The sequence below is a fragment of the Microcaecilia unicolor genome, unplaced genomic scaffold (genome assembly GCF_901765095.1).
Source record: "Microcaecilia unicolor unplaced genomic scaffold, aMicUni1.1, whole genome shotgun sequence".
In the NCBI taxonomy this organism is placed as follows: Eukaryota; Metazoa; Chordata; class Amphibia; order Gymnophiona; family Siphonopidae; genus Microcaecilia; species Microcaecilia unicolor.
The window spans coordinates 1-12,783 of record NW_021963802.1 but is presented as its reverse complement, the minus strand read 5'-3'; the positions used below and the strand labels follow the sequence as shown (position 1 = coordinate 12,783).

Here is a 12,783-nt window from a genome sequence, read left to right as displayed (position 1 = left end):
CTAAGCCCTGACCTTTTAGGATCACTCTACAGCACGAGAGCTGGCCACGTGCACAATATTTTGTTTTAGGGGCTCGAGCCAGGACTGGAAACTTATCCAGGAGGCCGAAAAGGCTGTTACAAGTTCACACACCCTCCTAGAATAACAGACTACACGCTAGATGTGCTCTGAACCACTTTTTGTTGTTGTTTGTTTACAGATATACTTCAGTCAAACAGTAAACGTATTTACAAGCACAGAAGCTTTGAACTCCCCAATGCAATCTCCTCAACTCCATCAAGCACTTTGACTAATATTCACAGTAACACATATGATTTTGATGATCTCTCTGTACATGGGACTGTAGATGGCGAGTCTCCTGATGGCTGGAGATAAGCTGGTGTCCTCTGGGATCTTCCAGGGCACTGCTCTGGTGGTGTGAGGGTTCCTTTCCTCAGTCTTGAATAAAATACTAAGCCAGTAAAAATGGTAAAAATAAAGCAGCTTTCTTCCTTTCTCTTAATTCTGTTAAGTGGGCAAGAGCTCCCTGATGCCTCTGGTTTACCCAGATTGCAGGACAGTATCTGTGTGCTGACTGAAACCCGACAGCCTTATTTTTGTCTGCTATTTTAATATGCATTCTGAAGAAGACCCAGCTAATAATTGTTGTGCTGCTGGCTATTAAATCATTACAAACATGGAAAAACATGATGGCAGGTAACAGTCAAATTGCCCATCCACAGCGACCACTATCTCCTCCTTTCCCCAAGGGATCCCACATGCCTTTCCCATGCTTTCTGAAATTCAGACAGTCCTCATCTCCAACACCTCCATCATGAGGTGATTCCACACGTCCGCCACCCTTTCAGTAAAAAAGTACTTCATTAGATTACACCTGAGCCTATAACCTCCTAACTTCATCCTATGCCCTCTTATTGCAGTTTTCCTTATTGAAAGAGGCTCTCCTGTGCATTAATGCCACAGAGGTATTTATGTTTCAACGATTTTATTGAAGACAAAATAAACAAAGTCTGTGCATAAGAGGCACATGATACAAACAGGGCACGTAGCTAGCAGTCAACACCTTAGCGCCTGGGTATACATAACATTGTCTTCAAACTTTTAACTTTTACCCCATCTTCCCAACTAAGCATGAAATCCACGGGTTCTTAGTCACTCCCCTGCCCCCCCCCCTACTATCCTATCCCCCTTCCACCTTCTCCCTCCCTTAGGGTAACACTGTGTAAGCTGCAGTTCTCAAACACTCATTACTACTTTGGCCAATCATAGCTTATTAAGTACCTACCACAGTGTGTGAGATTATCTATACAGGGTCCCCAAATCTTTAGGAATAGTGTTTCCTTTTGTAGGAGCCTTTGGCTTCTTTCACCGCCCACATCATTAATTGGTGTATTTGATTCCGCCAGTGCCAAAACTCAGGGGGTTCTGAAGAAGTCCATGACTGCAAGATACACTTATGCGAGCAAACAGAGTTTACAGCAGAGTAGTTTTTCATCCGCTTTCAGGCCCCTAAATGATCCCGGACAATCCAGGACCAGTTGAACAGATGTTCCTTGGAGTTGGCCGAACATGAGGGATAAGAATCCCCCACTCTTCTCCAGAACTGCCGTACAAGTGTGCATTCCCACAATGCATGATAATAGGTGTTTTCAGAAATATTACATTTCAAACGAACAGGTGTATGGATCCCTCCCGCTCTAAATAGTTGAACCTGCGAAAAATAGGCCCTGTGTACCACTCGAAAAGCACATTCGCGATAACTCGCCCACTGACCAATTTAGGTATTCCCTTAATATGAGCAGCAATATCCCAATCAGCAAGGCTTTTCCCCACATCTGCTTCCCGTCTTTGCCTAAGCTGGACTAGCTCTTCCCCTGGCCTCAGAGACCATATCTGCCCCTGGATACTGGAAATAGAGGGAGCCTCTTCTGCGAGCTCCATAAACAGATCCTGAATCTTCTTGCCAAGCCAAATTTCACTGCTTCTTTATCCAAGGACCTAATATAATGTTTTAGCTGACAGTGAGCAAAAGTATCGCCCCATTTTAAAGATTCAGGTAGGATCAGTTGCTCTAATGCTTTAATCTCGCCTTCTGAAATGCCACAGAGGTATTTAAACATCCATCGTATCCCTCTCTCCTGCCTTTCTTCTAATGTATACATATTGAGAGTGGAGAAGTAGCCTGGTGGTTAGTGCAGGGACTTTGATCCTGGGGAACTGAGTTCAGATCTCACTGCAGCTCCTTGTGACTCTGGGCAAGTCACTTAACCCTCCATTGCCCCTGGTACAAAATAAGTACCTGAATATATATGTAAACCACTTTGAATGTAGTTGCAAAAACCTCAGAAAGGCCCATTTCCCTTCCCTTAAGTTAGTCCCCATACGCTTTACGACAGAGACCACTGACCAATTTTGTAGCCACCCTCTGGACCGACTCCATCCTGTTTATATCTTTCTGTAGGTGTGGTCTCCAGAACTGCACGCAGTATTCTAAATGGGACCTCATCAGAGACTTATACAAGGGAACTATCACCTCTTTACTTCTGCTGACCATTCCTCTCCTTATGCACACGAGCATTCTTCTGGCTTTGACCATCACCTTTTATACCTATTTGGCCACCTTGAGATCATCCGACACAAATCACCCCAAAGTCTCGCTATTTTTTCATTCACAGAAGTACTTCACCCTATATCGTTCACTTGGACTTTTGCAACCTAAGCGCATGACGCTGCATTTTTTAGCATTAAATCTGAGTTGCCATTCTTCCAGTTTTGCCAAGTCCTCTGCATGTGATCCACACCCTCTGGGGTGTCAACCCTATTACAGAGGACCTCCCTAGCAGCTAGGATCTCAGCTTGCAGCCCCCCCCCCCCCCCCACAGTACCGACCGCAATACTTCTTACCAGTACATCTGCACATTGCCTCTGAAGCTCCTGCAAGCTGGGCCGGTGGGGGGCTCTGAGCATCTGTGTATGCTGAAGGCCTGCAGAATGGATAGGCCTTTCAGCATGCACATATGCTCAAGGCACCTCATCTGCCCAGCTTGCAATTATACTTCTGTGTCAGCTGGAGCATCAGAGGCGCAAACCAGTAAGAACAAGTTTGTTTTTGTCTATGTTTTGTTTGCTTTTTAAAAATCAAATACCTGTGAAAACCTTATTGAATTTAAGATTATTGTAAAATAATATCTGTTCTTTTCACAGTGGGAAGGAGTGAATGGGATAAACATTTGGTTACAATAAAAATAAAGCTGCCTGCAGCTCTGACCAGAAAGAAAGGACTTATGCAGTACAATTTCGATTAGTATACATGCAGCTGATTGATGCCAACCTCAAAATTGAGCCTCGATCAGTCTCACAGGTAAGGTATGGATTGAAGGGAAAGCAGGGTTCCCCTCCCCCCACTGATGTGTAACTTCATAGGATTCTTAAAAGCTGCCCCAAATAGCTTTGCAGTGATAAGTTTGCATCTCATTGAATATCTTCATATTTGCCCTCTTTTCCTTGCATGCTCAAACCTGATGAATTTCATGCACCTTCAGTTCATATAAAAATAAGAAAATGCAAGCAATTCAGGTTCTAAATAAGTTTTTTTTCCATTATTATTATCCATTAAAAATTCAGCTCTATGTTGAGGGGTCCACAAACTTTATAGTAGAATGTGCACATACATTATTTTAAGTCACAAAGAGAGGAACTTGCTGAGCAGGGATATGAGATTTTACTCTGGTCTCCCTCCAGTAAGTGGAGGGAGAGCACAGGGTTCAGGCTTATGAGGGGGTGGCAGATAAAGAGTCATTACTAGAGGTTGAAAATGATTAGGCAAACAATGGTTGATCTAACATATTCTTGAGTATAATATTTTCTTAACCTCATCAAAATCATTTCTACTTGGCTTCCACCAGTAGCAAAACCTGAAGTTTTAACTTGACACCAGTTTAATCCCGAGATAGTGTTACAGTCTGTTGCTCAGAATTAATTTCGCTGTTATCCTTTTTCCCTGCCCTTGAATAATGAACATAAATGTGATTCCTGTTCAGGTCATTTAATGCTATTAAACCTCCCCTCATAAGTTTAGCTTTCAGACAGCCTGGACTAAATGTATCTTAGTGCATCAGTAAAGTTATCAATCACCCATGTTTATTTATTTTTATTTATTTGTTACATTTGTATCCCACATTTTCCCAGGCTCAATGTGGCTTACATATTACCGTTAACGGTGTTAGCCAGGTTTGGTCTGAACAAATACAAGGTATGAATGAGTACAAGGTGATATTATGGTACACTAGTAAAAAAGGCCTGTTTCTGAAACCAATGAAACGGGCGCTAGCATGTGGTTTTTGTGTGTGTGTGTGTGTGTGTGTGTCACAGAGTTATTTTGTGTGTGTGTGAGGGTGGGGTGTGTGTGCAGGTTGTTGATGTGTGTCTTTTTTTTTTTTTTTTTTTTGCTTGGGGGTTGGGGGATGTGCTGTGCTATGCTGGCAAAGTGGGTTGGATTGGTGTGTGGCTTTGAGGGTGTGTGTGTGTGTGTGGTTTTGTCTGTCAAGGAGGTTTGTGGAGGGGGGTCTTTCTGTTGGTGAAATGTAAATGTGGTGTAGGGGGGTCAGCCTTTGCTGAGTGGTGGATTGTTTTTCCGGGTTTTTTTTGTGTTGTGCTGAGGCAGCAGTGTTGTTTTAGATGGGCGGAAGGTAGAGGAGCACGTTCTTGGTCTGTCGGTATTTTTTGGCTGTTTCAGGGCTGCTGTAGGGGAACACTGGAAGAGAAATGTGCTGTGGTAAGCAGCGCCGTCTTTTTCCATTGGGCTGTGGTTCTGGGCATCCTGGAGGTGGGAGACGGCTTGCCTGAGGACGGGGATGGTTGTTTTAAGTTGGCGGAAGGGAGAGGAGCACGGTCTCGGGCCATCGGGTGGTGATCCAGTATGTTCGGTCCATTTCAGGCCGGCTGCAGGGGAATGCTGGAACATGCGCTGCGGGAAGCTGCGCCGTCTTTTTCCGAGGGCTCGGGGAATCCCCAAGGTGGGAGACGGCTTGCCTGAGGCTGGGGATGGTTGGGCACGGCTGCTTTGGCAAAAGGGGAAGTGGAAGGGGGTGGGGAGTTACCTGTAGCTGCGTGAGAAAACGGGTATTCTTTGTTTTGTATTATTAGTTTGCATTTCTGTTGAAGAAAGAGTGGAAGCCTTTGAATGATGGAGGTGGTGCGTCGGTGTGAGGTTGTTTCGTTAGTTTGGCAGCCAGTCTCCAGCGATTCCTAGGCAGTACTCCTCCCCCTTCCTTGGTCGCTGTTTGCTGCTGGCTGGGTCGCGGGTAATCCTTCCAGCTGGGCCGCAGCTTGTCCTGTTCGCCACGTCCCAGATGGTGACGGGCACATTGTTTTCCGGCTCCTCTGACTCCATGTCAAGCGATCCCAAATATAGTCTTGCTATGGGCCTCTGGCACTCTTCAGTACTGGCATTAGGCATTTAAAAATTTCACCCCCGGTATTTTGCACATACCCACAGCAGGAATATTCTTCTCTCATTCCAGCGGTGGTTCTGTGCTCTCCGTGCTGCACAGATAATGAGCCATTCTGCTGGGGAATGCTCCTCCCTTATTGTCACGTAGTTTCCTCTGATTGGTCCGTCTTACGTTGCCTAGTGTTGCCTGGGAACGGTGTTGTGATGGTCCTTTGTTTCAGAATGTTGAGGGTGTTTTTTCTGATTGGTCCGTCATGCGAGGGCGGGGCAGAGACATGGTCAGTGTTGTGGCTTCACCACCATGAATCCATGAACCCTTCAGGGAGTGATGAGTGATTTCAGAACGTTGAGGGTGAGTTTTATTATAGTAGTAAGGTTGTATGGTAGGAAACTGGAGAGGGGAGGAAGAGTCAGGTAATGTCCATTACGGTCTTTGGTTATATTGTGTCGTAGGTGTCCAGGTATTTATGTTCGGTTGGTGGGGTATGCTCTTCTGAACAGGACTGTCTTTAGTGCTTTCCAGAAATTTAAGTGGTCTAGCATAGTTTTTACTGCTTTTGGCAGTGTGTTTCATAGTTGTGCACTTAAGTAGGAAAAGCTGGATGCATAGGTGGATTTGTACGAGTCCTTTGTTGGATGGGTAGTGGAGGTTTAGGTAAGATCGTGCAGATCTTGTGGTATTTCTGGTTGGCAGGTCGAGAAGGTCTGTCATGTATCCAGGTGCCTCGCAGTAAATTATTTTATGAACAGTGTGTAGATTTTGAAAGCGATACGTTCTTTGAGTGGTAGCCAGTGCAGTTTTTCTTGGAATGGTTTGGCGCTGTCAAAATGCGTTTTTCCAAATATAAGCCTGGCTGCTGTGTTTGAGCAGTCTGGAGTTTTTTAATGATTTGATCCTTGCATCCCGCATAGATTCCATTACAGTAGTCTGCGTGGCTTAGTACCATTGATTGTATCAGATTACGAAATATTTCCCTCGGGAAGAATGGTTTCACACGTTTGAGTTTCCACATTGAGAAAAACTTTCTTCATGGTGGATTTCGCTTGGGTCTGTAGTGAGAGGTTACGGTTTTCAGGCAGAGATAGGGAGGGTGTATCCTGGTGTGTTAATGTTTGTGGGTTTGTATGTATTGTATTGGGATGAGATGATGAGGCAGTGTTTTTTTTTCTGTATTGAGTTTTAATTGGAATGCATTTGCCCAGGAGCTCATGATGTTTAAGCTGAGCTCGATTTGGTTGCTGATTTCTGCCAAACATCATCAGCGTAGATAAATGGGTTAAGGTCTTGGGGGATAAGGTCTTGGCTAGTGGAGTCATCATAAGGTTGAAAAGGATCGGCGATAGTGGTGATCCTTGTGGTACTCTGCAATCAGGTTTCCACTGTGACGATATGTTTGTTTTTGATTTCACTTGATATGTTCTTGTGGTTAGAAAACCCTTGATACACTTGAGAGTGCCACCACCGATTCCGAAATAATCTAGGAGTCTTAGCAGTATGTTACGGTTAACCATGTTGAACGCACTTGACATGTCAAACTGGAAGGAGGAGAATGCTCTTGCCTATTGCTATCTCCTGCTTGAATTTGGTTAGGAGAGTAAGTAGTACTGTTTCGGTGCTGTGTAGGGGTCGAAATCCTGATTGTGACTCATGTAGTATAGTGAATTTGCTTATGTAGTCATTGAGTTGTTTGGTCACCAGTCCATTAGTTTGACTACTAATGGGAAAGATGCTACTGGGCGGTAGTTGGTAATGTCGTTTGTACTTTTGTGTCTTTTGGTATTGGGGTGAGCAGGATGTTGCCTTTTTCTTTAGGGTAGATACCGTGCTGAAGCATGAAGTTTATGTGGGATGTGAGATCTGTTATGAAGCGATGGGGGGGCAGATTGTATTAGGTAGCTGGGGCAGGTGTCCAGTTGATAGTGGCTGTTGGGAGTATTTTTTAATCGCCTGGGTAACTATTGGTGCTGAGGAGTGTGAAATTTGACCACATTCGATCAGCAGGGTATTCACCATTGGTTGGGTCTAGCCCATTAATGAAGTTATCTATGTCCGTGAGGTTCTGAGGTAGGGTTTTGCGTAAGTTTATGATTTTTTTCATTGAAATATTTAGCAAGGTTGTCTGCAGATGGGATGTCAGTGTTAGTTGTGGTGATCGGCATTGTGGCTAGTAGTTTGTTCACGAGATGGTATAATTTCTTCGTGTTTTTGTAGTCCAGTCCAATTTTGGTTTTGTAGTATGACCTTTTGGACTGCCTTATTGCGTATTTGTTTCCATGCTTTTTATTTTTTCCATGCGCGTTCGTTTCCTAGATTGTGTTTTTAGTTTTTTCAGTTCTTCATTGAACCACGGAATCGAGTTGTGTCTGCGTGAAGTTCTTGTTTGTAAGGGTGTTATTTCGTCTAGTATGTGTCTGCATCTTTTGTCCCATTCTGAGAGGTAATATGGATTCCGTTTGTGCTGTCCAATCGTTGTTGTATATCTGTTGCCAGAAAGTGTCCAGGTCTATTTGGCCTCTCGTGGTGTGAGTTGTGTGTCTCGTATGTGGAGAGATCCCCTTTTTCGCCATTTTAGGGATAGGTTTGTTTGTAACGGTTGGTCCATGGTGTTTCTGTCCATCTAGGTTGTGTTGTGGTTAGGTTTGATCAGTGGACAGTTTGTGTGAAAAGAGGTCGAGGGTATGACCCTTTGCGTGGGTTGTTTGCATGTGGCCATGTAAGATCGCATAGATGAAGTAAGTCCTTGCATTCTCGTGCGTTGGTAGAGTTTGGGTCTTCAAGGTGAAGGTTAATGTCTCCTAATACTAGTGTTGGAGTTGGATACACATATATTTGAAATGAAGTCCATGAAGTCCACCTGGATTTCGTTGCAGTTGCATGGTGGTCTGTAGAATAGGACGCAATTTAGGTGGTCGAGAAGGGTTTTATGGTGGATTCTGATTAAGACTTTCGAGGTGGTTTGTTACAGATTCCACAGTGGTTTCAATCGTGAAGTGAGATCGGTATAAGCGCACTATGCTCCCTCCTCTTTTTTCTTTCCTATTGACTAGGTTGTTGTAACTGTAGACATTTTTCAAAAAACAGCAGCCAAATCTAAAACACAGTATTTACTTTTGACAGTATTTTAGGCTTACTCGGTCTGTGTCAATTAATAATGCTTTCCCATTTTCCCTTGCTACTGGATGCACTGGAAAAATCATTTCAAATGGCCAACTGCTTCTTAATAGCTTTTTGACTTATTTCCTCATTATTTCTCAGACCTAAAGAACAGCCACCGATTGGCTTCTTAAAGCTTTGCTCTGTCTCAGATGTCAGTTTTCTCCCAGATTGTCTAACTCTGATGTCACTGAGAAGCAGCAAACATACGAACAGCAACAACTCTGAGCCAAGTAAAGGATCAACAGGACCAAATACAGGTCACCGATGCAAGTTTCCTCTGTAACTCAGAGTAACTCAAAGGCAATGGTACAAATTCCACCCAAGCAACCCCTGTGGAGCGAGAGGTCTCAAGGTAAAAAGGCATCCACTTGCAACAGATCCCCCAGTTTCCGATTGGTCTGACCCTCGCATTCCTCTCCCCTAATTCAAGGGACCTGTTCTGAAATTGGCACCAAACCCATTAAATCTGAACTTACCGCACACTGCTTCCAGGCTTTTCTTTGAAGGAGCCAGAAAATTTTCTAGAGTAAAAGGATACTGACAAAATCATCAAATCCAAGCAGAGTGCCAACAATTTCTTTATCACTCTTCATTACAATATGAATTCGTGATCCAATACATTTGTCCACCAGCTCTGTAAATAAATAAGAGGAGGAAAATTCATGCTGAGCCAAATAAAACAAAATCAAAAATTTCAGGGTACAACAGCATATTACATTTCTATACCACATTATTTAGACACTGAACTGCTTTGGCTTGCACTAATACAAAAATACATTATGATTTGTGTATTGTCACAAGATGTACACAGAACTTTTACAGAAACACATGGGAGATGTCCCTGCTACTGGGAGCTTACAGTCTAGTCAAGGCAGCAAGGTAGATAAGATACACAACAAAAACAAGAGGCTCAAGCGAAAATAAAGACAGGACAGGGAAGATCTCTACAGCCATAACTGAGGCCAGATCAACATTTCACTGAGTAAGTTGTGTATAAAAGAACAATGACCCTACAACCAGAACAGTATGTATACAATTATGTTCACCAATGATTTTAAAACTAAGCACGAATACCAGTGATATTAACAATGAAGTCTAGGTAGAGGTAATTTATTTATTGCACTTGTATCCCACATTTTCCCACCTATCTGCAAGCTCAATGTGGCTTACAAAGATCAGTTATGGCATCGCCATAACAGGGTCAATAATACAGTTGGTGTTACAAAGAAATTAGAGCGAGCAAGAGGATTTGGTCAAGGAATTGTAGAGTAAGAATCTGGATAGAGGGTGTTTAGGTGTTGTGTTGTATTTAGTTATGGGTTCTCGTGGTAGGCCTTGTTAAAGAGAGAGGTTTTCAGAGCTTTGCGGCGGAAACTATTTAGTTCGTAATGCATGCTTCGGGAGGGAAGCTTTATACTATAAGGAACTTGGGAACATTTTTTTTTGGGGGGGGGGGCTTATTCAGGCAGGACAGGTTCCACCCAGAATGAAACCTGGCTCTAGGCCCTAACAATTAAAAAGAAGATTAAGTCTTTTGATCTCATGGGATAATGGTGGAGTGGTTCAGGAATGTATGGTTTGACATACAAGTAACACCATCACTTGTTATAGCATTTACATCAATTATGAATTGCCTTACTAGGAAATTTCAACATATATGCTGCCAACCCTACCTCAGCTCTAGAACAAGACTTATTGCCCGTTACATGCATATGTGCCAGCTCTGTGGCTGCTTGAGCAGCCCCAATACTGAGCAAATGTTTTCAGTCTGTCTGAAAGGATGTATTTTGGCATCCCCAATCATGCTGAAAAGTTGGCTTCTAATAGCAGATCTCAAATTATCTTTCGAGCCCTTACTAGGCCAGTATTTCTCAACTCTCTCTGGAGGCACACCTAGCCAGTCGGGTTTTCAGGATTACAATGAATATGTATGAGAAAGTTTGCATATAGTCAGTCTCCAGTATATGCATATTTATCATTTATAATTTTATTAGTTTTATAAACTTAATACAGACATAAACTGTTCAAGTGAAATACAGCCAGGCATAACAATAAAGTTATTACAGAAGAATTATCTTTTCATAACATAGTTTAAACATTGGCTTCATTAGACCTCAATTATTAAGGAGAACAAGGGGGGGCAGGAATTAAGTGAAGATTATTAATGCAAACAATAATAAAGAAACTATGGCGTCGTTTTCTCATATTTATGTCTCTAATGTTGTCTAGCTTCTAGGAAGGTCTTAAGCTGATCCGGTGTATAATAAACATATTTATCTGATTTAACCTTATGACACATTTACACGGATATGCAAGAAGGAAAGAACCTCCTAAATCCAAAATTTTAGACCTCATAGAAAGAAACTTTTTCCTTTTTCTTGAGTAGTCTTGGTCACATCAGGGTATAGCCAAATTTTTTGGCCTCCAAACATATGGTTAGCTGATCTAAAATAAAGTCTCATTATTGAATTCAAGTCTTGTTGGAAAACAAAGAAACTATCAGCGTCCCCCTTTCTGACACATCTTCAAGTGATTGTTCCAATATGGCTGTAACATTTTGCAAATCAATGGATTTTTCTCCCTCTGTTTTTTCATGGTAGTTGGAACATAATAAATTTTATTCAATGGGGGAATAACTTCTTGAGGAAAATTAAGATTTTCTTTCAAAAATCTGGTAAACATGTCCTGTGGAGAAACTCCTAATAGTCTGGGAAAATTAAGCACCGAAGGTTCAATCTCCTATTAAAGTTTTCCATTTGTTCAATTTTCCTTCTTATTTCTGAGCTTTCTTTATTACAGCCACCTTAAATTCATCTGTTTGTTTAGTCTCTCTCTGCAAGGCCTCTATTTCCAAAGAAACATCTTGTTTAACCATAGCTATAGATAGAGCTCTTTACTTCCTGCATGTTCAAATTCAAAGTTTTTACCTCTTCAGATGACTGCCATAAGGTTTTCTCCATTTCAAGCAATTTCAGCCAGATCTTACCCAGATTCACCTCCGTTTCATCCGCAACTGATGTTATCGCTGCAAATTCAGGTTCCCTACGGGGCTCACCAGATTCGCCCCTTCCGGGTTCCACTGGAAACCCCCCGACTCGCTGCAGTTGCTGGGTTGGGAGGGATCTTGGAGCTCGGCGGAGGAGAAAGAGATGTTTCAACTTCCAGCGTGGAAACCGCTTCACCGGGATCACACGCTAAGGAATCCAACCCGCTTGTTCGAGAAATTGCGGGGAAGAAGTGTTCTAAGCCTCGTTCGCCGGAGTGGACGTCTCGGTAGGTAGGGGAACCCCCCGAATCGTCGCTTTGCGTTTTGTATGAGGCATATTTTAGAATTTGCGTTTGTATTCGGCAAAACAAAGCTGGAGCTCACTTGCTTCACCTCCGCTCACGGCGCCATCTTGACACGCCCCCCATGCATATTTATCTCATACATATTCTTTGTGGTAATCCTGAAACCTTGACTAGCTAGGTGTGCTTCCAGGAAAGTTTAGGAACACCGCATTGATTTAGCCCAGTGGTTTTCAACCCAGTCTCAGGGACTACCTGGCCAGTCAGATTTTCACAATATTCGCGATGAAGATGAATGAGATATTCACATGAACTGCTTCTTGATATGCAAATCCTTCACGTGCATATTCATTGTGGATATCATGCAAACTCAACTGGCCAGATGGTCCCAAGTACGTAAGTATTGCCACACCGGGACAGACCAAAGGTCAATCAAGTCCAGCATCCTGTTTCCAACAGTGGCCAATCCAGGTCAAAATACCTGGCAAGATCCCAGAAAAGCTCAATACATTTTCTGATGTTTATCCCAGAAATAGCAGTGGATTTTCTCCAAGTCAATTAATAATGGTCTATGGACTTTTCCTTTAGGAAGCCGTCCATACCTTTTTTTAAACGCTGCTAAGCTAACCGCCTTTACCATGTTCTCTGGCAACGAATTCCAGAGTTTAATTACACGTTGAGTGAAGAAAAATCTCCCAATTTGTATTACATTTACTGCTTTGTAGCTTCATCGCATGCCCCCTAGTCCTAGAACTGGGTTGAAAATCACTCATCTAGTCCACTGCTGCAACTCAATCTTCAAGGCACATCCAGCAAGACAGATTTTCATGATATCCATAGTGCACACCAAGGAGGTAGTGCATGCAAATCGCTCTCATGCATACTC

At 42.9% G+C, this 12,783-nt stretch overlaps 1 protein-coding gene across 1 annotated transcript in view; it reads right to left on the bottom strand.

Annotated features, from left to right (window-relative positions):
• Positions 1 to 9,258, bottom strand: part of LOC115459646 (U6 snRNA-associated Sm-like protein LSm5) — a 38,897-nt gene extending 29,639 nt beyond the window's left edge. The window contains exon 1 of the mRNA XM_030189450.1: positions 9,148 to 9,258. Coding sequence (XP_030045310.1) covers positions 9,148 to 9,202 — 55 coding nt within the window. The 5' untranslated portion in view covers positions 9,203 to 9,258. The remainder of the gene's footprint in view (positions 1 to 9,147) is intronic.
• Between the last annotated feature and the right edge of the window lie 3,525 nt (positions 9,259 to 12,783).